This window comes from Symphalangus syndactylus, chromosome 17, assembly GCF_028878055.3.
Source record: "Symphalangus syndactylus isolate Jambi chromosome 17, NHGRI_mSymSyn1-v2.1_pri, whole genome shotgun sequence".
NCBI classification, from domain to species: domain Eukaryota; kingdom Metazoa; phylum Chordata; class Mammalia; order Primates; family Hylobatidae; genus Symphalangus; species Symphalangus syndactylus.
This window is the reverse complement of record NC_072439.2, coordinates 40389599-40417132: the sequence shown is the minus strand read 5'-3', so window position 1 is coordinate 40417132 and position 27534 is coordinate 40389599. Positions and strand designations below refer to the sequence as shown.

At 40.9% G+C, this 27534-nt stretch overlaps 1 protein-coding gene and 1 pseudogene across 15 annotated transcripts in view; both read left to right on the top strand.

Moving 5' to 3' along the window:
* The first annotated feature begins 1274 nt into the window (after positions 1-1274).
* On the top strand, positions 1275-6430 carry LOC134732877 (large ribosomal subunit protein eL8-like; annotated as a pseudogene).
* Positions 6431-27036: 20606 nt separating this feature from the next.
* The window catches only part of KIF21A (kinesin family member 21A), a 155356-nt gene continuing 154858 nt past the window's right edge, over positions 27037-27534 (top strand). For all 15 annotated transcript variants that reach the window (XM_063620142.1, XM_055247058.2, XM_063620139.1 and 12 more), the window contains exon 1: positions 27037-27501. In XM_063620142.1, the coding sequence (XP_063476212.1) occupies positions 27458-27501 (44 nt within the window). In that variant the 5' untranslated portion in view covers positions 27037-27457. The remainder of the gene's footprint in view (positions 27502-27534) is intronic.

Genomic DNA, 27534 nt, shown 5'->3' with positions numbered 1-27534 from the left:
AGGAAGCTATATTTGGCTGGGTGCAGTGGCTCACACCTGTAATCTCAGCACTTTGGGAGGCTGAGGTGGGCGGATTACTTGAGCTCAGGAGTTTGAAACCACCCTGGGCAACATGCCAAAAACCCATCTCTAAAAAATAAAAATAAAAATTACCAGGGTGTGATGACACATGCCTGCAGTCCCACCTATAGAGGGATGGCTGCAGGGGGCGCTGAAGTGGGAGAACTGCTTGAGCCTGGGAGTTTGAGGCTGCAGTGAGCCATGATCACACCACTCCAACCTGGGTGACAGTAAATCAATGAATAAATAAATAAATTTTATGTTTATCTGGGCGCGGTGGCATGTGTTTGTACTCCCACTCCTACTCGAGAGGCTGAGGCGGGAGGATCACTTGAGTCTAGGAGTTTGAGGTCAGCAAAGTGAGTTGGTCTCTAAAAAAAATTATTTTTACTCTATACTATTGTCTATTAAATGTGTAATAGCATTATGTCTAAAAAAAGTACATACCTCAATTTTAAAATATTTTATTGCTGGGCATAGTGATACATACCTGTAATCCCAGTTGCTCCAGAAAATTGCTTGAAGTCAAGGAGTTCAAGGATGCAATGTGCTACGATTGCACCTGTGAATAGCCACTGCACCAGCCTGGGCAACATAGTAAGACTTCATCTGTAAAGCAAAAACAATAACAAACAAATAAATAAAGAAACAAAACTCTATTGCTAAAAAATGTCAACGATCCTCTGACCCTTCAGTTTGTTATGATCTTTCTGCTGGTGGAGGGTCTTGCCTTGATGTTGAGGGCTGCCAACTAATCACACTGGTGGCTGCTGAAGGTTGGGGTGGCTGTAGCAATTTCTTAAAATAAGACAAAAATGAAGTTTGCCACAATGACTTTTCCTTTCATGAAAGATTTCTCTATACCTTGTAATGCTATTCAGTAGTTTTTTATCCACAGTAGAACTTCTTTCAAAATTGAAGTCAATTATCTCAACCCTGCTGCTGCTTTATCAACTAAGTTTATGTAATATTATAAAATCTTTGTTGTCTTTTCAACAGTACTCACAGCATCCTCACTGTCTTTACTTATCCATAAGAAGCAACTCTTCATCCATTAAATTTTTATCATGAGATTGCAGCAATTCAGTCACATCTTCAGGCTCCACTTCAAATTTTAGTTCTTTTGCTATTTCTACCTTATCTGCAGTAACCTCCCCCACTGAAACCTTAAACCCCTGAAAATCATCCAAAGTCCTGTCGATGTTAATATTTTGACCTCCTCCCATGAGTCATGAATATCCTTAATGGCATCTAGAATGGTGAATCCTTTCCAGAAGATTTTCAATTTATTTTGCCTAGATTCATCTGAGGAATTACTATCTATGGCAGCTATAGCCTTACAAAATGTATTTCTTAAATAATAAGACTTAAAAGTCAAAATTACTCCTTGATCCAGGGCTTCAGAATGAATCTTGTGTTAGCAGGCATAAAAACATTAATCTCCTTGTATATATTCATCAGTGCTTTTGGGTGATAAGTTGCATTATCAATGAGCAGTAATATTGTGTAAAGAACATTTCTTCTGACTAGTAGGTCTCAACGGTGGGCTAAAATATTCAGTAAACCGTGCTGTAAACCAATGTGCTGTCATCCAGGCTTTCTTGTCCCATTTACAGAACACAGGCAGAGTCAATTTAGTATAATTTTTAAGGGCCTTAGGATTTTTGAAATGGTAGATGAATGTTGACTCCAGCTCAAAGCTACCAGCTGCATTAGTCCCTAACAAGAGAGTCAGCCTGTCCTTTGAAGCCTTGAAGCTAGGGATTGACTTCTCTCTGGCTATGAAAGTCCTAGATGACATCTTCTTCCAGTAGAAAGCTGTTTCATCTACATTGAAAATCTGTTGGCTGGGCACGGTGGCTCACGCCTGTAAGCCCAGCACTTTGGGAGGCTGAGGCAGGTGGATCACGAGGTCAAGAGATCGAGACCATCCTGGCCAACATGGTGAAACCCCGTCTCTACTAAATATACAAAAAATTAGCCGGGTGTGGTAGCAGGTGCCTGTAGTACCACCTACTCGGGAGGCTGAGGCAGGAGAATGGCATGAACCCGGGAGGCGGAGGTTGCAGTGAGCTGAGATCGTGCCACTGCACTCCAGCCTGGGCGACAGAGCAAGACTCCATCTCGAAAGAAAGAAAGAAGAAAGAAAGAAAGAAAGAAAGAAAGAAAGAAAGAAAGAAAGAAAGAAAGAGAGAGAGAGAGAGAGAGAGAGAGAGAGAGAGAGAAAGAAAGAAAGAAAGAAAGAAAGAAAGAAAGAAAGAAAGAAAGAAAGAAAGAAAGAAAAAGAAAAAGAAAGAAAGAAAGAAAATCATCCGTTGTTTAGCGTAGCCACCTTTATCAATTATCTTAGCTAAATCTGGATAACTTGCTGTGGCTTCTACATCAACACTTGCTGCTTTGCCTTGCACTTTTACATTATAGAGATGATTTCTTTCCTTCAACGTCATGAACCAACCTCTGCCAGCCTCCAACTTTTCCTCTGCAGCTTCCTCACCTCTCTCAGCCTTCATAGAATTAAAAAGGAATTTGGGTCTTGCTCTGGATTAGGCTTTGGCTTAAGATAGTGTTATGGCTGGTTTGATTTTTTAGCCAGACCATTAAAACTTTCTCTATATAAGCAATAAGGCTCATATGAAGCAATAAGACTGTTTCACTTCCTATTTGTGTGTTCACTGGAGTAGTGCTTTCAATTTCCTTCAAGAACTTTTTCTTTGCACTAATAACTTGGCTAACCATTTGGTGCAGGAGGCTTAACATTTGGCCTGTCTTCGCTTCCAACATGCCTTCCTCACTAAACTTAAGCATTTTTAGCTCTTGATTTAAAATGAGACATATATGACTCATTCTTTCACTTGAATGCTTAGAAGCCATTTTAGGGTTATCAACTGGGCTAATTTCAATATTGTTGTGTCTCAGGGAATAGAGAGGTATGAAGAGAGGGACAGATGTGGCGGAATGACCAGTCAGTGGAACTGTCAGAACACACATTTACCGATTGAATCTGCAGTCTTATATTGATGTGGTTTGTGGCAGCCCCCAAACAATTACAATAATAACATCAAAGATCACTGATCACAGATCGCTGTAACACATATAATAATAATGAGTCCTTCCAGTGCTCAAGATGCTAGAATGAAAGAAGGCCAAGGGGAGGAAGGTGACTCCAGACCCTGCTGTTGGGAAGAAGCAGGAGGCCGAGAAAGGTGTGAATCTTTGGACAGGACATCCAGCCTAAAAGGCATTGGACAGGACGTCTAGCCTAAAAGGGACCTCACCCCCTTTATCAAATGGCCCGGCTGTATCAGTTTGCAGTGGCAAAGAGCTATCCTCTATAACCCGCTAAAAGTGCCTCCTGTGATTAACCAGTTCACCCAGGCCTTGGACTGCCAAACAGCTACACAACTGCTTAAGCTAGCCCACAGGTACAGACCAGAGGCAAAGCAAGAGAAGAACAGAGGCTGTGGGCCCAGGCTGAGAAGAAAGCTGCTGGCAAAGGGGACATCTCCACTAAGAGACCACCTGTCCTTTGAGCAGGAGTTAAGACCATCACTACCTTGGTGGAGAACAAGAAGGCTCAGCTGGTGGTGACTGCAAACGACTGGATTCCATCGAGCTGGTTGTCTTCTGGCCTGCTCTGTGTCATAAAATGGGGGTCCCTGACTGCATTATCAAGTGGAAAGCAAGACTGGGATGTTTAGTCCATAGGAAGACCTGCACCACTGTCGCCTTCACACACATTAACTCGGAAGACAAAGGAGCTTTGGCTCAGCTGGTGGAAGCTATCAGGACCAATTACAATGACAAATATGATGAGAGTCACCAACACGGGGAAGGCAATGTGCTGGGTCCCAAATCTGTGGTTCACGTTGCCATGCTGGAAAAGGCAAAGGCTAAAGAACTTACCACCAAACTGGATTAAATGTATGCCGTTGAGTTTTCTGTATGTGAAAATAATTAAAATAATACAAACTCTCAAAAAAATACTAATGAAAAAGCTTTAAAATATTGGAAGAATTACCAAAACCTGACACAGAGACATGAAGTGAGCACATGCTATTGGAAAAATGGTGCCAATAGACTTGCTTGACACAGGGTGGCCAGAAACCCTCAATTTGTAAAAAATGCGATATCCTTGAAGCACAATAAAGCGAAGTACAAAAAACGATGTATGACTGTACAATACAAAGATTTAACATTAATGTAAATTATGGACTTAAGTTAAAAATAATGTATTAATATTGTTTTATCAGTTGTAACAAATGTACCACTAATGAAAGGTATTAATAATAGGAGGAACTAGAACGTTGATGGGGTATATGGGAACTTGGTCTTTTCCACTCAATTTTTCTGTAAACCTAAAATTGCTCAAAAAATAAAGTCAATTAGTTCTTTTTTTTTTAAAGGCAACTTTGAATTTAAGTTGCTCTGAAGTTCTGCTTGCTGCTTTACCTCTAGATAGAAAATACTTCAATTTAATAGTAGAAAGCATCCATGTTGCCTTTTCCGTGAAAATCTGATTTTTTTTTAAATCAGAGAGGTTATCATTCTTTTTTGGAAAGTGTGATGAATTTTATAACATTATGCACTGGTATGTAGATATAAATTGATAGCTGAAACAGCGCAACTTACTTTTCCTATATTCATCATCAAAATTCCTATTTTTTTTTAAATTTTGGCTACTGGTGTGATTACCACACTCTCAGATTAATATGTCCCATCACGTAAAGACTCCCATGCTAAAAGCAAATATTTTGGAAAATGTCATTTCTTCTTTTTCTCTTTTAAGGCCTATGTGAAACATATTTCTTTTAGAAAATGTTTTCTCACACTGCACTTTATTAAATTACTGCCTGATGTTCTGAACTGTGCTCACTCTTCTGACTTCTCTTTGCAGCCAATAATAGCAGAAGCTCTTAACTTTATGCCAGACACTGTATGTGCTAACCATTTTATTTACACTAATTTGATTTTGGGGATAATCCTTCCTGGTAGGTAGTGTGATTTCTAGTTTATGAAACTGAAGAAGCCAGGATTATGAATTAGGTCTTATTGGACACCAAAAGCCTTCTGCTTTCAAGGACTTTGCGGTATGTGTTTTGTTCGCACTGAACCCCCACAGCATCTCTACTATTTTGTAAGTGTTAAGCTCTTGCCTATGTGCATGTTGTGTAACCACAAGGAAATGGTAAACTTGGAAGGGAGAGCACTATGAGTCCTATTCCTTTGTCATCTGCCACTGCCAGTGCCTGCTGAATTCTTAGTCTAGAATTTCGTCCTGAAAATGCTGATGACCAATGCCAAAACTGATTTTTTAGTTTTTTTAAATTACAGGCTCATCAAATTAAGAAAGACTGGCTGGGCACGGTGGCTTACGCCTGTAATCCCAGCACTTTGGGAGGCCAAGGCTGGCGGATCACTTGAGGTCAGGAGTTCAAGAGCAGCCTGGCCAACATGGTGAAATCCCATTTCTACTAAAAGTGCAACAAAACAAAACAAAGCAAAACAAAACAAAACAAATTAGCTGGGCATGGCAGCGCACGCCTGTAATCCTAGCTACTCTGGAGGCTAAGGCAGGAGAATCACTTGAACCAGGGAGGCAGAGGTTGCAGTGAGCCGAGATTACACCACTGCACTCCAGCCTCCGTAACAGAGCAAGACTTTGTCTAAAAAAAAAAAAAAAAAAAAAAAAAATTCAGAAAGACTACTAGCTTTCCACTGAAATATTTTTATTCAGAAAATTCAAAAACTCAAGCACCAGTGCTTTCTTAAAGTACAAAAATTCAGTAAAATGAGAGAATGTCTTAAAGTGTTTTTGATTTGCAAAGTGTTTCTAATATATAATCTCTTAATTTTCACAATGCAACCATATAGAATTTTCATTTTAAAATGAAAATTATTATGCAAATATCTAAGTAACAAACCTGTACTTGTACTCACTAAATCTATAAAAATAAATACCATAAAAATTCTGAAACTCAGAGAAGTGAAGTGACTTGTTTGCATTTGGCAGTAATTAGGCGGATTCATACTCCAACCTAAGTCCTCTGACTCCAGAGAGCAGAACTGTCAATTCTCAAGAATTGACAGTTTGTGTGTCTGAGTGTGTATTTATTTAAAAGTTTTTATTACAGCCAAATTATCATCCAGAAAGGTTGCTACCAGTTGATAGACAATGTAATGAAATGGTTAGAGCATTGACTCTAGAGCCACTTATTAGCTGTGAGACCTCAGTATAAGTTACTAAACCATATTGTGCCTCAGTTCAACTGTAAAATGTGGACGACAGTATAGCACCTAATCATAGGGTTACTGTGAGGATTAAATGAGTTAATATATGGAAAACACCGAGAAGTGTCAAACGTTGCCAACATTTGTGATTCTATCAGAAAGCCATTATTAGTAACAATCTAAAGGGTCAAAAATGCCATTGACTTTTTGCCTTATTTTGCATTTTCCTAATTACTACTAAGGTGAGCACCATTTTGTGTTGTTGTTGTTTGGTATGATCTCTTCTGTGAATGGTCAGCCCATATCTTTTGCTCATTCTGTAAACTTTTTTTGGTCTCTTCATTTTGATCTGTAGGAGCTTTATAACATTCTGGGACTAGGTGTGGTAGTTCACATCTGTAATCCCAGTACTCTGGGCGGCCAAGGTGAGAGGATCGCTTGAGCCCAGGAATTCAAGACAAGCCTGAGCAATATAGGGAGACTCCTTCTCTACAGAAAATTTAAATATTGGCTGGATGTGTGGGCCTAGTTACTCAGGAGGCTGAGGTGGGAGGATCCCTTGAGCCGGTGAGGTGGAGACTGCAATGAGCCATGATTGCACCACTGCACTCCAGACTGGACTACAGAGTGAGAGTCTGTCTCAAAAACAAAACGAAACATATTTTGGATATGAATCTTTTGTAATACATATAGAGCAATTTTGCTTTGTCACTTATTTTTAACTTTGTTCAAGTTGTCTTTTTTGTAGCAGTTTAAAACTTTTATGTACTGAACTTGTCAAGCTTTTCTTTTATAAAACTTTTGATTTGCATCATATATTTTGTATTTACTTCTAATACTTACATAGTTTTGGTTTTTATATGTGGGTATTTTATACCCTAAAAATTAATTTTTGTGTATGGAGGGAGGGATCGCCCTCTTTCCCTCCCAAATGAGTAGGCATCATCACATGAATAATTTGGAGTTTGATAATCTGTTCAAGCTTTAGCACTTGCAGTCCTCACCCCTCAAATCTGCTCTCTGGTTTCCCCTCTGACCTCTTTCTAAAAGATAGGGATATTTTAATATCCTGATGATATTTTCTATCATCAGAGAGGGAGAGTGAGAGGGAGAGAGAGAGAGCAGGTCTTCCTTCCTTTTTTTCATAAGGGCACTAATCTCATTATGACGGCCACATACTCATGACCTCATCTAACGCCAATTATCTCCCAAGAGCCCCATCTTGAAATATTATCATATTGGGGGTTAGGGCATTAACATATGAATTTGGGGGTGGGGGACACAAATATTCAGTCCCTAAATTCCATCCTTGGTCCCCCAAGATACATGTCTTTCTTCCATGCAAAATACATTCATTCCACCCCAGTAGCCTTAAAAGATTTAACTAATTCCAGCATCACCTCTAAAGTCTAAAGTTCAAAGTCTCATCTGAATATCATCTAAATAAAATATGGGTGAAACTGGACATATGATATATACTTAGGCAAAATTCATCTCCAGCTGTGAACCTGTAAAATCAAAAAAGTTATATGCTTTCAAAATACCATAGTAGAACAGGCATAAGATAAACATTTCCATTCAAAAAGGGTCATTTTGGAAGAAAGAAAGGAGTGACAGGTCCCAAGCAAATCCAAGTCCTGGTAAGGCAAATTTCATTAGATCTTAAGGCTTGAGGATAATCCTCTTTTGCTTGATGCTCTGCTCTCTTTATACACTGTGGTGGCTGCATTGCTCCTTGGTTCCAGGTCAGGGTCCCACCCCAACAGCTTCAGGCAGAAGCTGTTTGGCTGGTTAAAACTAAGGTAGTGGCCTTGATCACCTTTTTAATCACCTTCAGGGTCATTGTTGCCTCTTGATGAATAGTGCATGTTCGCAGCCAAATGGCACTATCATCCCATCCTATCAAATCCAAGAGGTCTAAAAGCCTTCCTTTATTTCATCCCGTCTCAATCCCCTTCAGCTCAAACTTGCAGCGTTTCTCTTTGTATAATTCCATAAACTCTTTAACAAGTGATAGTCTAGCAACATCTCTGGTGTGCTTTTCAGAATATGCTTTCTTATTTTTGCAATATGGTCAGCTGAGAACTTCCTAAATCTTCAAGTTTTGGGATTTTTTGTGTGTAACAATTCCTTCTTTAATTCCTCTGTCTCCATTCACGTTTTACTATAAGCAATCAGGAAGAACTAAGCCACTCGTTCAACACTTTGCTTATATATCTCCTTAGCTAAATACCTAGTTTCATTGCAAGCAAGTTCTACCCTCCACAAAACACTAGTACACAATTTAGTCAAGTGTTTGTCACTTTATAACAAGGATTGCCTTTCCTCTAGTTCTGATAACAGGTTATTCACTTCCATCTGAGACCTCACAAGAATCACTAATGCCCATATTTCTAATATGTGCCTCAAAACTCTTCCAGCCTCTACCCAGTACGCAGTTCCAAAGCCACTTGCACAAATATGTTTAGATATTTGTTACAGTGGTACCCCACTTTTTAGTACCTAAATCTGTTTTAGTCTGCTTTGGCTGCCATAGCAAATACCTTAGATTGAGTGTTTTAAACAATAGAAATTTGTTTCTCATAATTCTGGAGGCTGGAAAATGCAAGATCAAAGTGCTGGCCTATTCATTTCCTGGTGAGGGCTTGCTTTCTGCCTTGCAAATGGCCACCTTCTCACTATGCCCTTACATACCTTTTTGTGCATGTGTAGGGAGACAGAGACAGAGAGAGGGAGAGCAAGCTCTCTATTGTCCCTTTTTACAAAGGCACTAATCCCATCATGAGGGCCTCACCCTCATGACCTCATCTAACCCTAATTATCTCCCAAGGACCCTGTCCCTTCATACTATCACACTGGGACTTCAACATATTAATTGGGGAGGTGGGGGAGACACAAACATGTAGTCCGTAACAGTTACTATTACAGGGCATCAGGTCACATGTTGCTCATGCCTTTCCAACTCAGACAGCCTTAGGACTGGTCTGAGTTTCAAAGGAGAGAACAAAGGTCTTCTTGACCCTTCAAAGCAACATTGTGCAGTCTGGAGAATTTGTCATCATCTGCCACCTTGAAGTTAAGCCTATGAGAAAGCAAAAGCTTTCTCATAGTGTACCTGGTGTAGGCAGTAGCATTTTGTGGATTTGGGAATACCAGTAACTTGGCTCTACTTTCCAGCAAGAATGGCACATAGTGCAGTACCCATTGTGGCTGGGAGAGTAAGGAACATTGTAACCATTCTTCTTCATGGTTACCAAGTGGATTTCCCTCTCAGAGTCCATCTCCTTCAGTGTCTGATGCATGTCACATTCTGGAGATAGCACCAGAGACCTCATGTACAGGGCCTGGGCACTGCCATCCTGGCCTTGGCCTCTATCTCAGGCTTAGAGTCCCAGGTGGGAGGTGGGAGGCCTCAGCCTGTCAAGACATGACATTTTTAAAGCACTCCACCCACCCGCCAGTAAAAACAAAACAAAATAATTTGGTGTTTAGACTAATTAAGAAATTAAAATAATTAGAGAATATCATTATTGATGCATGATGCTGTCAAATAAAAACATCAAATATGCATTAGTGAGGAGTATAAGAAGCTGTGACAAGCAATAAAAAATAATAATGCATCATGGTTCACATGTTTGCATACTCTTCTATGTAAACCTATAGAATTTTACTTATATTGAAATTTAGAATTTTATTTATATTATATTTATTTATATTTAGACTTTTTCTGAGTCTAATATCTCACTCCAGAATATGATAGATACTTGGTATGGTGAAACTTTCCTTTTTTTTTTGTATATTACTCTGAACTGTTTCACAGGTTTAAAATAAGCAGGAACAAAATAAAACCTATGGGCACATCTACATACCCTGGATGTGCAGTAAAACGTGCTGCCACTTAATTGATAAAACTGTGTTCCAAGAGCAGCTAGTGTTTCCTTAACTAATATTCATGTTAGTTAATGTTTGGGATTGAAGATGTTGCCATTTATTCATCCTTTTGTTCAGTAAACAGTTATCGAGCATCCTCTTTGTGCTGCTGCTTTATGGTAAGCACTGGACACCAAGTAGAAAATGGGATGCGGTATCCATACTTTGCTAGAAGTTATAGTCAAGTGAGTGGAGTTTACTGCCAAGTAGGACAGAAAAAAATAATACATTGAGGAGACATGAATTTAATAAAGAACAGGAATTATGAAAGTGATCCAAGTGGGGGTAAGTTTAAACAGGAGGCTCAAACTGTTACGAGGATAGGGAAACTGTGAAAATAGCATGGAAATTTCAGGTATGGAGATGGCAAATACAGTGTCTTGGAAATATAGGTAGCAAACTATATTTTCTTTTTTTTTTTTAGAGATGGGGTTTCACCATGTTAGTCAGGCTGGTCTCAAACTTCTGACCTTGTGATCCGCCCGCCTCGGCCTCCCAAAGTGCTTGGATTACAGGCGTGAGCCACTGCGCCCAGCCTTGCAAACTATACTTTCATTTCAATTTTGAAACTACACTATTCTATGGATTCCTTATCAAGTTAGTAGTAGTAGTAAGGAATGGATATTTGTGGAAGTGTTTTAGAGAAATGCATGTGTATATAGCTATGACACCATTATAGTAGGTAATCAAGCAGACATGAGCAAGGCAGGAGAGAGCACCACCCGCCCCACCAGGAATGTCAGGCGACCATCAGGTGATGGTCAGGTGGTGGTTAAACTGCCTCTAAAATAATAATTGGTTGCAGCCAGCAACAGGGAAAGGCAGTCTCCCATCAGACAGAAACAACTGAAACTGGTAATCCACAGCTTCCTGATAAGATCTCAGGAGTTGAGTGAGTGACCACATGCATACACACTAAGAGGCAAAATGGCAGAGTTTATCTCAACTGTTAAGAGAAAAACGCCTCAATGAGCATGTGTACAATGTCAGTAAGTATACTGCGCATGTGGCCCCTCCCAAGAGTTGGCAGCCCACTGCATATGTGGACAGCCACTCCAAAAAAAGAATCAGGGAGAAGAGATGAGGGAAGACCCCGGAAGAATACCAATGAAAAAACCCCAAGTCAATGGTCAAACTATTCACATGAATCTCTCAAGTCACTGGTGTGACCCTCTTCCAAGTGTACTTTATTTTTGTTCCTGCTCTGAAACTTTTCTTTTTTTTGGTATTTTAGTAGAAACAGGATTTCACCGTGTTGCCCAGGCTGATCTTGAACTCCTGAGCTCAGGCAGTCCACCCACCCTGGCCTCCCAAAGTGCTAGGATTACCGGCATGAGCCACCACACCTGGCCTTGCTCTGAAACTTTTTAATAAACTTTCACTCCTGCTCTAAAACTTGCCTTGGTTTCTCACTCTGCCTTATGCCCCTCGGTTGAATTCTTTCTTCCAAGGAGGCAAGAATTGAGGTCGCTGCAGACTCATGTGGATTTTTCACTACTAACAACACTACTAGTATTTTTTTTTTTTTTTTTTGAGACAGAGTCTTGCTCTGTCACCCAGGCTGGAGTGCAACAACACTGCTAGTATTTCGATTTTATACAGTCACTAAATCGTTTTTTTTAAAACCAAATACTTAGATAAATATTTCCAAAATCTTGCTGATAGAAAAAGAATTCGCAGATAACTTGATAGTTGTTGTGGTATACAGATGCTAATGTGCGGGATGAATTAAGGATAGGACAGGCTGGAGGCAGGCATTTCCTGGGAAGGTAATGCATTAGTTTTGGCAACAGCTTGAAGTTTGAGTTAATAGTTCTTTTTATGTCCTACAAAAATAAAATTTCTATCTTTATATTTTAATATTGAATAACCAAAATATGTAAGTACTATTTAAAAACTTACCATAGTTTTATGTTCTTTTTAAAATTCTAACTTATATTTGATCATAGTACAATACTTTTCATGAATAGTTTTCTAAGTTTACAATATTACTAATATGACCTTTGGACCATATTAGTAATATTCTGAGGAAAGACTAGCATTGTCTTTCTTCACTCTCCTTTTCCCTCCTTCTTTGATTTCTTATTGTTTTCTAATGCCTTATAACAAATAAAACAAATTAATATCCATGAGCCCATACTGATATAAATAAATCATGGAAAAATAAATAAATGAGAGAGAAAGGGTAGCTATTTCTTCGAATAAGAGTATACCAATTAATAAATATAGAAGGTATGATGGAAATAGAAAATCACTATTAGGTGAACATCCCAGTAATAATTGTTATAGACAAGAAATAATTGACAAATACTAGAATTAGTGGATGAAATATGATGAGAAAAAAGATTATCATACTGTCAACATATCTTCCCTGAGATGTTTCAATGAGCCCAGATCAAAAAAATAATTCTCCAGTGGAGAAACCTGACAGACATCTCAGGTATGAGATCAAAGTTAATATTGGTGATGTGATAAGACACGTGAGCATCGTGTGCCTCCTAATAGGATGCACTTTGAAGTGTACAACATCACTTCTCGGATATTCTTGCAAAAAAATGTATAACCTCAAACAAATCTTGAGAAAACATCAGAAAAACTCAAACTAACAGACCTTCCACAAAATAAATGGTCAGTACTCTTAAAAGTGCCAAGGTCTTGAAAGACAAAGAAACAGCCACAGATGGAAAACTAAGAGGACACGACAGCTAAATGCAATGGGGGATCCTAGATTGGGTCCCCTGGAATAGAACAAGGACATTTTGTAAACAAATGCTAATATTCTGGTTTGATAATTATGGTATACTTTCATAAATTGTTATATAAGGGAACCTGGGCATATGGGAACTGTGTGTTCTATTTTACAACTTTTTGCAAGTCTTTTTTTTTTTTTTTAATAAGTTAAGACTGGGTGCAGTCATGCATGTCTGTATTCCCAGCACTTAGGGAGCATGAGGTGGGAGGATTGTTTGAGGCCAGGAGTTTGAGACCAGCCTGGGCATCATAGGGAGACCCAGCACCCCCGTCCCCCCGTCCCTCCCTCCCTCCCTCCCTCCCTTCCTCTCTTCTCCCTTCCTTCATCTTGCTCTGTCACCCAAGCTGGAGTGCAGTGGCCCAATCTCTGTTCACTGCAGCCTTAACTCCCAGGATCAAGCCATCTTCTCACCTCAGCCTCCAGAGTAGCTGGGACTACAGGCATGTACCACCACACACAACCATTTTCTTGTTTGTTTGTTTGTTTGTTTGGAGAGACACGGTTTTGCCATGTTGCCCAGGCTGATCTCAAACTCCTGAGCTTAAGCAATCCACTTGTCTTAACCTCCCAAAGTACTGGGACTACAAGCATGAGCCACTGCACCTAGCCAATACAAAAAATTTATAAAAAATTAACTGGACATGGTGGGGTGCACATGTAGTCCCAACTATATAGGAGGCTGGGAAGGGAAAATTGCATGAGCCCAAGTATTTGAGGCTGCTATGAGCTGTAACTGAGCCACTGCATTCCACATTCCACCCTGGGTGACAGAGTGAGACCCTGTCTTTAAAACAAACAAAAAATAAGAATAAATTAATGTACACACCTACACTTGTGTGTGTATGTGTGTGTGTATACACAGTCACGTGTCACTTAATGGTGGGGATACACTCTAAAAAATGCATCTTCAGGTGACTTTTTCATTGTAAAAACATTATAGCATGTACTTACACAAACCTAGACCATACAGCCTACTACACATCTAGGTTGTGTAGTGTAGCCTATTGCTCCTAGGCAACAAACTTGTATAGCATGTTACTATACTGAATGCTGTAGGCAATTGTAACAAAATGGTAAGCATTTGTATATCTAAACACATCTAAAATAGAAAACATACAGTGAAAATACGGTATAAAAGATAAAAAAAAAATGGTACACTTGTGTAAGGCACTTACCATGAATGGAGCTTGCAGGACTATAAGTGAGTTGCTCTGGGTGAGTCAGTGGGTGGTGAGGGAATGTGAAGTCCTAGGACATTACTGCACAATACTGTAGACTTTATAAACATTGTATTCTTAGGCCACCGTAAATAAAAATTTTTCTTCAATAAATTAACGTTAGCGTATTGTAACTTTTAACCTTATAAATGTTTTAATTTTTTAGAACTTTTTGACTCTTTCATAATAGCATTTAGCTTAAACCACAAACACATTGTACAGCCATACAAAAATATTTTTCTTTCTTTATGTTTTTATTTGAGCAGCTTTCTATTCTTAAATATTTATTTCTTACTTTTAAGCTTTTTGTTTAAATAGAAATATGAATGGCTGGTAACCCCCATATAGATTGAATTTGAGCTATGAGAGAAAATATAGAAAGGAAAAGAAAGAGAACTTTTGACAAGAACTGGGAGTTTCAAAATTTAGAAACTGGGAAGGGAAGACCTACAAAGAAGTCCAAGATATAGTTATCTAAATTGGTGGTCTAAAAGTAGAGAGTATCTTGGGAAAATCAAGCACAGTCAACTCTTTTTGTTTTGTTTTTGTTTTTTTTGAGACAGAGTCTTGCTCTGTCACACAGGCTGGAGTGCAGTGGCACAATCTTGGCACACTGCAACCTTCACCTCCCGGGTTCAAGCAATTCTTCTGCCTCAGCCTCAGGTATACCTGGGATTAGAGGCACACACCACCACATCTGGCTAATTTTTGTATTTTTAGTAGGGATTGGGTTTCACCATGTTGACCAGGCTGGTCTTGAACTCCTGGCCTCGAGTGATCTGCCTGCCTTGGCCTCCCAAAGTGCTGGGATTACAGGTGTGAGCCACTGCGCCAGGCCACAGTCAATTTTTAATAGCTATTTGTACTTTAAAGACAATGTTGCCAGAAGAGGGATTTTTAGGTCATCCATAAAGATTTGATACTGAGTATCAAATGATATGCATTGTATTTGGAATTGTAAGTACAATGTATCAGGCACAGTATCTACTTTAAAAGTTTACAATCTAGCGCAGAAGCCATGTTTAAACAAATAAATTTAAAATAAATTAATACTTTAATTATGCCCATATACAATGTGAGTATCCAAAAGGTGTCCTTGGTCTAGCATAAGTGCAAGAGAGGAGTCTAAGAATACTTTCAAGATTGTGTAGAATTTGCCCAAAGAAACAAGGGGTAGAATGGAGACAAGCCGTTGAAAGTAGTTTTAAATATGGGATCGTTTATGCGCTAAAACACTTACACAGATTTAGTAATTTACAAATGGAAATGGAATTTAGACTGACCCCTTTTGTACATTCATTAGTGAGCCTTCTGAAATTGTGAACTGTCTCCTTGCCTTCCTACTACCAATTCTTAGTTCCTTGGACATCTGGTTTTTCTTTTTCTTCTTCTTTTTTTTTTTTTTTTTTTTGAGACAAGAGTCTCGCTCTGTCACCCAGGCTGGAGTGCAGCAGTGCAATCTTGGCTCACTGCAACCTCCGCCTCCTGGGTTCAAGCTATTCTCCTGCCTCAGCCTCCCGAGTAGCTGGGACTACAGGCGCTCGCCACTATGCCCAGCTAATTTTTTTTTGCATTTTTAGTAGAGACAGGGTTTCACTATGTTGGCCAGGCTGGTCTCGATCTCCTGACCTCGTGATCTGCCCGCCTTGGCCTCCCAAAGTGTTGGGATTTCAGGCATGAGCCACCACGCCCGGCCAGACACCTGGCTTTTCTTTCCCCTGTCCTATTCAAACTACTCTCTCAAGTTATAATTAGCTTTGCTGATGTGATAGATCCATTGATTCCTTCCCTGTCTTCATTCCTTTGGGTTCGTCTAGTGCCTTGATGCTCTTGTTCTGCCTTTATTTTTGTCATGTTACTTCCTTCTACCATATACTTAGTGTTTCCTATCAGATGAGCTTCCCTTTCTTCCCACTCAACTTGCCTGTTTCTGCTAATAATATTGTTATTCTCTCAATTGCCTAGATTTAGGAATATTTTTTAAAACCACTCATAAATTCGTAATCTCCGATTGGCAGGACTTCAAGAGGCCCTTTAGTTCACATTTCCCCCTCATCCTTCCTAGTTGATGCTTTCATCTTTTTGATGATATCTTCAGGGAGTGATTTTCTAGCCTATGACTGAGCATTTTCAATGGCAGGAAGTTTAATACCTTAACCTCCTATTCTTCTTCTCCTGTGTTGCTAATTCCTGTTCATTTTTCCTTTCAGAATGTCTTTCATTTATAAGTTCTACTTCTCCATTTTTACCATATTCACTATTAAGATGCCTAGTTCAGGCCGAGCGTGGTGGCTCATTTCTGTAATCCCAGGACTTTAGGAGACGGAGGAGGGCAGATCACTTGAGGTCAGGAGTTTGGGACCAGCCTGGACAACGTGGCAAAACCCCATCTCTATTAAAAATATAAAAATTACCTGGGTATGGTGGCGTGCACCTGTAATCCCAGCTACTTGGGAGGCTGAGGCAGGAGAATTGCTTGAACCCGGGAGGTGAATGTTGCAGTGAGCCGAGGCTGTGCCACTGCACTTCAGTCTGGGAGACAGAGTGAGACTCCATCTCAAAAAAAGAAAAGAAAAGAAAAAGAAAAAGCCTAGTTCAGGCCTTACCATGTCATAACTAAAAAAGTATGACAGTATGATCTGGTGACCTGACTGAGTGTCCCCAGTCCATCTCATAGACTTGGACCAGATTCATAATCCTTTTTAAAATCTTATTTTACTTTACACATTTAAAAAATCCTGCCTTTATCTTATCACTCTTCCACTCACAAAGTTTAAAGCATTTCCTGTATTTTCTATTAAATTCCTGTACTATCCTGTACTATGAACACTGTACCTACCCCCCTGACTTCTCATTGACATCCAAAAAACACCTTTTTGTTGTTGTGGTGGTGGTGGTGCATGCATAAGCAAGTGTGTTTAGGTGCTGCCATGATCTTGTTGTTAATTTATTGTCCATCAACATCTTACTGTGTCCATATCTTTTTTTTAATCCCTATTGTTAACATCAGATTTAGAAACAAGTCCTTTAAAGAGTCATTTGGGCCAAAAAGAGAGTTTAACAACAATTTTTCTATCAGAAATGGTTTCTCACTTTGCACTACTGCAAAAATTGGAGGAGTAGCTTAGCATTATAAAATCAATACAAATGTCATCAGTTTCTCCTGTCTGGGAAGGCTTCCTTGGTAGAACCTACTGTGAAATAACTGGTCTCAGAACCAATCAAGGAGATTAAAGCAGAGTTTTACTTTGATTTAGGTAAAGCATCTTAGAAAGGTAACATGCATATTTTTGCTTGAAAAGCATCAATTCTACCAAATGGGCATCTGCATAGGGAATATTTAGGTATCTAGATGTTAGGGCTTTGTTACTCTATTGTAGCTTAAAATTTTTTTTTTTTTTTGAGGAGAGGTAAATCTAAGCACATGTTCAGTGAAGAAGTTAGTGAAATATATATTATCCCCAACTTAAAAAGACAACTTCATATTTTTAATTGATAGAGGTTTATGGAAAGAGAATATGGATGAAAAATTCAGGGCTTTATTAATCTTTTGGCTCAGGGTGTCCAGAACCATGAGAATTTGAAAAGTATCCATGTGGCGGTAACAAGAAAAGAAAATGGTTAGAAAAAAAAAAAAAGGCAGGAACTCCAATCAACAGATGGGGGAAAAGAATGGTGGTATTGATGAATAAATAAAAGATGAGGGGGTGGTAAATGGTGAAATGTTCTCTCTTAAAAATGGCTAATAAAATAATCTTTCAGTGATTCAGTTCTATAATGCTCTAAAATAAAATTTAAAAACACACACACACACAAAGAATGAGGTTCTAATGAATGACTATCCCAAACTGCCTATCAAGTTTGGTCCTGCACAGTTAGGAAAAAACATACTCCTCTTACAAATTTGGCACGAGATTTTGGCTCAAAACCAGCATGACTTAATAGCTGTAATTTGCATTTGAATGCAATTAACTGGGCCAGTACTTTGAGGGTAATCAAGCTGTCTGCGATACACATATGCTGCAACTCAACAAATGTCCAAAGCACTGGAGGGGAGGCTTTATTCTTTGAATTTCCCTTATGCAGGGAACTCAGGTCCAGGTCCTTAAATTCAGTTAGATTTCAAACTCTGATCTTAAATGTGAATGATTAAATCTAAATTTTATCTAATTGTTTATTCTTAATGAATAAAAGTTGAGCTTCTTGTCTTTTTTTCTTAGAATTTCAATCCTTTTCAGAAGTGATTTATATCATTTAAAAAATTTCAACTAGTTTGATTTTTCAGTAATGTTATGAGCCATTAAAATGAGTTTATAAAATGTTAAACTGCTTTTATTATAAGATAAATTACTACTATTAGAATTTAAGATCATCTCATTATTTCAGCACATATTCTTCACATGCAAACACTTGTTGCAGTGCAGGCTGAGATTTTTTTCTAAGTCCCAAAAATAAAATGATAGTGAAATTAACAGTGAAGGACAAAGAGCTCAGAAAAGGGGGTCAAGATACCTGAATTTTAATTTATCTCTACCATTAACTTACAGTGGTGGTGGTGGTGGTGTGTGTGTTGGGAAGTAGGTGTAACTGGTGTGGTGGTGAATTCTCCTCTTCACAAAATTAATAAACTTCCTAACCTGCAAAATTAATAGGATGGAGTAGAATTGTAAAATATCTTTTATCTCCAAAATTACAGGAGCATTGCTTATATTTGCTGGTTTACAGAAACTCAAGTGGTGCTCTACTTTTCTTCCTGAGTGTTTGAAAGCCACCTTAAATAGACATTATGGTCTGGAAATAGTCTGTCTGAGAACTATACCAGTAGGCAGCAGATTATCTACACTGAAAAGGTGCTTTGTATGGAAACCAAAGCATAGCATGCACTTCTGCTGGTAATCACCAATTTATTTATTCAACAAGTAAGTATTGGCTGCCCTTCTGGGTTTTCCACAAATACTGCCTTTCAGGAATTTGCAGTATAGTTGAGTCAGAAAGTGATCGTCACCACAACAATAAAAACATAAGCAAGATGCAACGGAGATTTCACAGAAGGAAAAGATACATTTGGTCCAGGAGAGGAGTAAACTCAGGAAAAGGCTGAAGAAAGAGGTGGTTTTGAATTGGGCTTGAAATGTAGATAACATTTTATCAGAGATTATTGGGAAGGCTTCTAGTTCCTCTTTTGTAAAACGGAAATAAAAATCCTACCAATGCTGGGTGCAGAGGCTCCCATCTGTAATCCCAGCACTTTGGGAGGTGAAGGCAGGCGGAACGTTTGAGCCCAGGATTTTGAGACCAGCCTGGGCAACATGGCAAGACCCGGCTCTAAAAAACCTTTAAAAATTAGCTGGGCATGGTGGTGCACACCTGTGATCCCAGCTACTAGGAGGCTGAGGCGGGAGGCTCACTGAACCTGGGATGTTGAGGCTGCAGTGAGCTGTGATCATGCCACTGGACTCTGGCCTGGGTGATAAAGCCAGAACCTGTCATAAATAAATAAATAAATACGTACATACATACATACATACATGTACCCACCTTCTAGGCCGTTGAGAAAATTAAGTGAAATAACACTTGTTGGGCACTTAACTCCATGCACTGGCATGATGAAAGAGCCCTATGCATGTAAATGCTTTTCATTATTAGTGGGGAAAATGTACACACACACACACACACACACACACAGACACACTGATAAATAATCACTGAAGGAAAACTGATATTTCTGATTGTGGCATTAAGGGTTAGCTTTCTAAAGATTTTTCCAAAAATATTTCTGAAGGGATGGTTGTCTAGGCATGCTTTTCCAAAGCCAGCTGTTTGCATACAAAATTATAATCAGATCTTATTCTTTTCATCTTTTTGCTAGCAGCCAAACGGAAGAGTCAAATAACTTTTAATGACTGATTAGAATGTGGAAACTAGAAAACACAGGGTAGATGGCCTAGAGGGAGAAAACTGGTGAGATAGTTACACTAATGCATGCTGTAACTTCTTTTCAGCTGCCTCTTTTTGGCTGCCTTACAGTAGGTGCTGTAATGAATCTTTCTTCCAAATGTACCTTAGACAGGTGCAGCTGCAGCATCAGTACCTGCTTTAAAAAACATGTATTTATACAAATATTTATTTATTTATTTATTTTAAGATGGAGTTTTGCTCTTGTTGCCCAGGCTGGAGTGCAATGGCACAATCTCAGCTCACTGCAACCCCTGCCTCCCAGGTTCAAGCAGTTCTCCTGCCTCAGCCTCCCAAGTAGCTGGGATTATAGGCATGCGCCACCATGCCCGGCTATTTTTTTGTATTTTTAGTAGAGATGGGTTTTCTCCGTGTTGTTCAGGCTGGTCTTGAACTCCCGACCTCAGGTGATACACCTGCCTTGGCCTCCCAAACTGCAAGGATTACAGGCATGAGCCACTGCGCTGGGCAAAAATAATTATTATAAAATTAGTTTTGATGTGCACTTACTGGGAGCTGATGTGATAAGCAAAGATCTTTAAATCCCTAAACAACTCAATAAGCTTGGAAGTACATTACTTACTTATAAAAAACTGAGACTAGAAAGGGCTCATATTGGTCCAAAGACATATAGTCATTCAGCTAATATTTAATGACCCCTAATATGTGTCAGACATTAAATTACATGTCAGACTGTTGAGGGAACTACAGAAATATCTGTGAATAAAGCAGAAATGATCTCTGCTATCTTGGATCTCATATTCAAATGCAGGGAGGCAGACAATAAACAAAAAATAAGACAATATCAGCTAGTGATAAGGGCTACGAAGAAATAAAATACTGATATGATAGTTTGTAACTGAGTGTACAGGGTCAGAGATCAGTACAGTTACACAGAGCCTTCTGTTCAGAAGGGCCACACTCTTGGTTTAATAATGTTCTGCTGTCATTGTCTTGAATTCTTAATTTTATCTTCTGACTTGTGTTTTATAAGTGTGGTTTGATAAGGCACTGTGACATATGAATAAGCAGAAGGCATATGTGCACATGCATGTCCTCTGTTCCTTACCATGCCATTCTTATGTAGCATTTGTGATCCCTCATGAGCATGGAATTCTGGTTGAATCACCACCCTGGAGAATTGAGTGAGATTCAAAGCCAGTGTGAGATAAATGTTCTATGTCTTCCATGGAGGAAGCAGGGATGCTGATATGTTTTTGTTTTTTTTTTTTTTTGAGACGGAGTCTCGCTCTGTCCCCTAGGCTGGAGTGCAGTGGCACGATCTCGGCTCACTGCAACCTCTGCCTCCCGGGTTCACGCCATTCTCCTGCCTCAGCCTCTCCGAGTAGCTGGGACTACAGGCGCCTGCCACCACGCCCGGCTGATTTTTTGTATTTTTAGTAGAGACGGGGTTTCACCATGGTCTCGATCTCCTGACCTCGTGATCCGCCCGCCTCGGCCTCCCAAAGTGCTGGGATTACAAGCGTGAGCCACCGCGCCCGGCGATGCTGATATGTTTAGAAGCCATGCTTCTCTCAAACCAGAACTTGCTTCTGATGAAAGAAAAACTTCAGCTGAATTAAATTTAAAGGAGTTTAATTGGGCATTGAACAATTTGCCAATCAAGCAGCCCCCAGAATCACAGCAGATTAAGAGACTCCAGGGGTGCCTCGTGTTCAGAACAAATTTATAGACAAAAAAGGTAAAGTGATGTACAGGAATCGGAAGTGAGGTACAGAAACAGTGAGATGGTTTACTACTCAGTGTTTGCCTTATTTGAATGCAGTTTGCACATTCTGCAGTCTATGAGTGGTTGAAGTATGGCTGCTGGGATTGGCCAACACTCAGCTATTGTTACAGGTACATGCTACCAAGTTAGGTTTTCAATTTTGTCTATTAAGCTAGGTTACAGTTCATCCACAAGGACTCAGATATAGAAGTACAGAGTCCTTCTCAGGCCATAGTTTAACACTTCCAATGCAAAAAGAAGGCAATGACATTCTGAAAGATGACCAAAGAACCCAGTCTTATTCTTTTCTTCTTTCATTACTTCCTGTAGCAGCCAGCCATTAACTCCAAAAGTGATGATGTAATGTATTAGTCCCTTCTCATGCTGCTATGAAGAAATACCTAAGACTGGGTAGTTTACAAAGGAAAGAGGTTTGACTCACAGGTTTGCATGGCTGGTGAGGCCTCAGGAAACTTACAATCATGGTGGAAGGCACCTCATCACAGGGTAGCAAGAGAGAGAATGAGTGCCAAGTGAAGGGATAAGCCCCTTATAAAACCATCAGATCTCATGAGAACTCACTCACTATCAGAACAGCATGGTGGAAACTGCCCCTGAAATTCAACTATCTCCACCTGGTCCTGTCCTTGATGCATGGGGATTATTACAAACAAGGTGAGATTTGGGTGGGCACACAGAGCCAAACCATGTCAGTAAAAGGAAAGGGAAAGACAAGACAGAGTAGTTTCCTTTCTTTTCAGTTCTTCCTTACTAATCTGTAAGCCAAAGGTAGGAAATGTTATTAGCATACTTGTATATGAAACAAAAACAGTTGAGTTAGTTTTGTGCAATGTTTCTACTGTTAAGAATAAAATGCATGTATGAACTATAAAATAAGTTGTATAATTTTTATAATCCCATGTAAGAGTTAAATGCTCTCCTATTGATACTTAAAACCAGCATTGTACACTATAAAGATGAATGGAGAAAATCATGGAAATAATCTAAAACTTTAACTTTTCTTTCTGGAGAATGACATTAAATAGCAAATAAAAAATACCATGACACAAGAGAGCTTAAAGGAAGGGGAAAAGCTTTCTATTTTCATACCTTTCATATCATTTTTATCCTCCTTTTCTTACAAGATCCCTCACATCTTCATTTTGTACCAGGTGGTGCAAATCAGGTAGCTGGTCTTTGTGGGGGTGCTATTTTAGACTGGGTGATCAGGAGAGGCCTCTTTGAGAAAACAGCATTTAAACTGATAACCTAGAAATTTAAAAAAAAAAAAAAAAAGCCAATGATGGGAAGGTCTGGGGAAAGAACATTCCAGGGAGAGGGTATAGCTAGTGCAAAAACCCTAAGGCAGGAAAGAACTTTATGAGTTCCAGAAATAGAAAGAAGACCAGTCTCACCAAAAAGTAGTTGTTAAGGTACAGAGTGGCAAAAGGTGAGGTCAGAGTTGGGGGCAGGGACAGGGTGTGAAGGTCTTAAAGTCTAGAATAATTTATTCTATTTGTGTTAGTAGCCATTGGAAGGTTTCAGGCAGAGAAATGACATAAATGACTTATGTTTAAAAGGACATTATTCTGGCCAGGCACAGTGGCTCACACCTGTAATCACAGCACTTTGAGAGGCCAAGGCAGGTGGATCACCTGATGTCAGGAGTTTGAGACCAGCCTGGCCAACATGGCGAAACCCTGTCTCTACTAAAAATACAAAAATTAGCCAGGCATGGTGGTGGGTGCCTGTAATCTCAGCTACTCGGGAGGCTGACACAGAAGAATCATTTGAACCCAGGAGGCAGAGGTTGCAGTGAGCCAAGATCGCCCCACTGTACTTCAGCCTGGGCAACAGTGAGACTCTGTCTCAAAAAAAAAAAAAAAAAAATTATTCCTGCAATATGAAGAAGGCAAGAGTGGACTCAGGGAGACCATCCTGGGCAGTTTATATCTGAAGAATTCCTTACCCTTCCAGGTAAAATTCATCATATTTCTCTCGTAATTTCTGTTATTCCATTTATGTATTTTCAAATATATCTTCCTGTGCTAGACAGTAAACTCCTTGTAAGCACTGACATCGTCTTATTCTTCTCTAAATCACTGTTGTCCCTCACTTTGTTTGCATATAATCACTTAAAATATTTATTGAGTCAATGATTGGAATAGGACTTAAACCACTCTTGCAGTAAAAGGTCTGCCCTTGGAACTTTCTGGAAATTAAGATTATTTAGAGGAGTCATGGCCAGGCGCGGTGGCTCACGCCTGTAATCCCAGCACTTTGGGAGGTCAAGGCGGGTGGGTCACGAGGTCAAGAGATTGAGACCATCCTGGCCAACATGGTGAAACCCCGTCTCTACTAAAAATACAAAAAATTAGCCAGGAGTGGTAGCAGGCGCCTGTAGTCCCAGCTACTCAGGAGGCTGAGGCAGGAGAATGGTGTGAACCTGGGAGGTGCAGCTTGCACTGAGCCGAGATCACGCCACTGCACTCCAGCCTGGGCAACACAGCGAGACTCCCTCTCAGAAAAAAAAAAAAAAAAAAAAAGAGGAGTCATAAGGAAAGGTGTTATAGCAGCTATAAATGAATTGGAACTAAATACAAAATAGTATGTTAATTTTACAACTTTAGAGATTTTGGGAAAAATTACTAACTAGGTCATTAATGAGAATTTGAATTTCTATACTGCCTCTTCCTGAAACCATGTGCAATATGAACCCAAAGCCACAGCTGTTATTGGTGGTAATATTTTGTCCAGAAGTTCCAGCCTGGTGTCTTGGGACTAAAGTTGGCCTGAGACATATTTTGACTGGTTTGCAGCATATGTAAATATTGTGCTGAATTAGTTGTTGGTGTTTAAAACTAAGGAGTTTTTGCATAAAGATCTGTTTTTCTCTTTTTCTTGAGAAGCAACATACACACAAAAAACAAAAATCTTGGCAGCATTGGATTTGCATTTCATCAAGGCAATATTCAGCCAGTGCTGAGGATGGCCACCGCCTTTGGAAGGGGCCTGTGTCTCTATTTTATGATAGTCCTCACCTTTATCATAGTATTCATCTTGCTCTGCTCTTTTGAGCTACCTGCCTGGCTCCTGTAGGCATTTGTGTTTGTGACTCCCCTTACTGAGACATATATGTATACTACTGTTATTTAAAATGAGAACTTTATTTTGGCCAGGTGAGATAGCTCATGCCTGTAATCCCAGCACTTTGGGAGGCTGAGGTGGGCGGATCACTTGAGGTCAGGAGTTTGAGACCAGCCTGGTAAACATGGTGAAATCCCATCTCTACTAAAAATACAAAAATCCTGGATGTGTTGGCACATGCCTGAAATCCCAGCTACTCCGGAGGCTGAGGCATGAGAATCACTTGAACCCCGGAGGAGGATGTCGATGTCGCAGTGAGCTGAGGTCACACCATTGCATTCCAGCCTGGACGACAGAGCGAGACGCTGTCTCAAAAAATAGGCTGGGTGTGGTGGCCCATGCCTGTAATCCCAGCACTTTGGGAGGCCAACACGGGTGGATCACAAGGTCAGGAGTTCGAGACCAGCCTGGCCAATATGGTGAAACCCTGTCTCTACTAAAAATACAAAAATTAGCTGGGCATGGTGGCACACACCTGTAGTCCCAGCTACTCAGGAGGCTGAGGCAGAAGAATCGCTTGAATCCGGGAGGCAGAGGTTGCAGTGAGCCGAGATCATGCCACTGCACTCCAGCCTGGCGACAGAGCAAGACTTTGTCTCAAAATAAAATAAAATAAAATAGAACTTTTTTTTTAAAGAGGGTCTTGAATTATACAAATTTCTCTTTAGTTTTCTTGCTAAATGTGCTGGGCCATTCTTGCTTTCCTTGCAGCTTTCATCAACAAAAGAAGCAAGGTGGCCAGCCCAGATCCACCCAGATATGGGCTTGCCAGGGCAGGGTGAAATGCAGCTCTGATTTGTTGATGGATAAATTTTGAGGCTAGGGAAGGCCCTCCAAAGAGTAGCCAGAGGAGAGCTTTCCCACCAATTTGATCTATAGAAGGATACTCAGCATCTCTGCCCTCTTTACCTCCCAGTTACATGTCTGTTAAGATTTAGGGGTAGTGAGATTAAGGAACAGAATAAATTTAAAACTGTCTATAATTATATACCCCATCGGCCTTCCCATAGGTTTAAATCATCAAACACTTCTTGTTTTTCCCAAAGTATTGCAGCCTTCCTTGAGCCACGCTGCCGTATCACTGCTGAACAAGATGATTAGGTAGGTGATTGTAGATTGCAGGCATTTGAGGTAGTGTCTTTATTTGGATAGTGCCATTTAATTTGTGATACTATTTTGTATGAAGCCACATGTTTGTTTATAGAGATGTATGGAGCAGTCCACAAAAGATACTCTGTGGCAAAGCTAATAAAGGCTGTTTCCACAGAGCTATCTGAAGGCATGTGGAAGCACAATAGTGACAAACAGAAACCACAATGGGTCAATGTTGAGAGAATCCTGGGATTGGGAGGTGCTTTTTAAAGGCCAGAAGGGAAAGAAAATCAGTTTGGTAGGATTTACTACACAGCAGGTCTTGGTGGATATATTCAGTTCTGGGAACAGTTGGTGGTACCAGGGTGCAGTTCATTTACCAGTGTACAAATGATTGAACAGAAACGCATTCAGGAGTCTCGAGGAAATCATTTCCATATCCCACCCGAGCTGGTAAACGGGCGATGAACTGTAGAACAGCCCAGCTGTCCAGAGACAGTGGACAAACCCGGGAGTCCGTTTAGCATGAATGACCGACTCCGGGGAGGGAGGAGGGAGGGCGTTCAGCTGGGGGATAGGGAAGGGGGTCAAAGTCCAAGCTGCAGACAGGACAATAAGGCTATGCGTGGGACACAAAGCCGAACCGCAGCAGCAGCTGGCTGGCTCCCGGCGCGCCACTGAATCAAGCTTCGATTTGAGAAGGGACCTGGCAGCAGCGCGTACACTGGCTGCTTCCTTCTCCCAGAAGAGCCTGGAAGGGCGCACAGGCTGGTCGCCCTCGGGCGAGGGCAGCCGGCGGCAGGCATCCCTCCCCCTCGCCTCCCTGCCCAGCAGCGCCAGGCAGTGTCCCGCCGAGGGCAGGGCGGGGCGCAGGCTGGGGGAGGGCGAGGTGGGGCCGAGCCTCACGGCCGCGGCTGACGCAGTGCGGGGCTAGGAGCCCGGAGCGCCCCGGCGGGCGTGGAGTCCCCAGCCCGGCCGCTGGGAGGCCGCGTCCCCACCGGAGGGGGCAGGGCGCACTCACCCGGCCGCCCTGAGGCCGCCGGAGGCCTGTTGGCTTCTCCACCGGCGCGCTCGCCGTTCAAGCGCGCTTCGTCCCCGCCCCAGATCCTGGGGGGTGAGCGGGGGAGAAGGGGCGGGCGCCCGCGAGCAGTGAATCACCTCCTCCTCTTGCTGCCTCAGCGCCGCCGCCACCTTTCCATTCAGTCGCCCAACATGGCTGGAGCGCGGCGGAGGTGAGCCGGCCGTCCGCAGACGCCCCAGTCTACTGCGCCCGAGTCCCGCGGCCCCGGCGGCGCCTCAGCTCTGCGGTGCCGAGGCCCAACGGCCCGGTAGCTGCCCGCCGCCAGCATGTTGGGCGCCCCGGACGAGAGCTCCGTGCGGGTGGCTGTCAGGTGAGAAGACGGTCTGCCGGCGGCGGGCGGCGG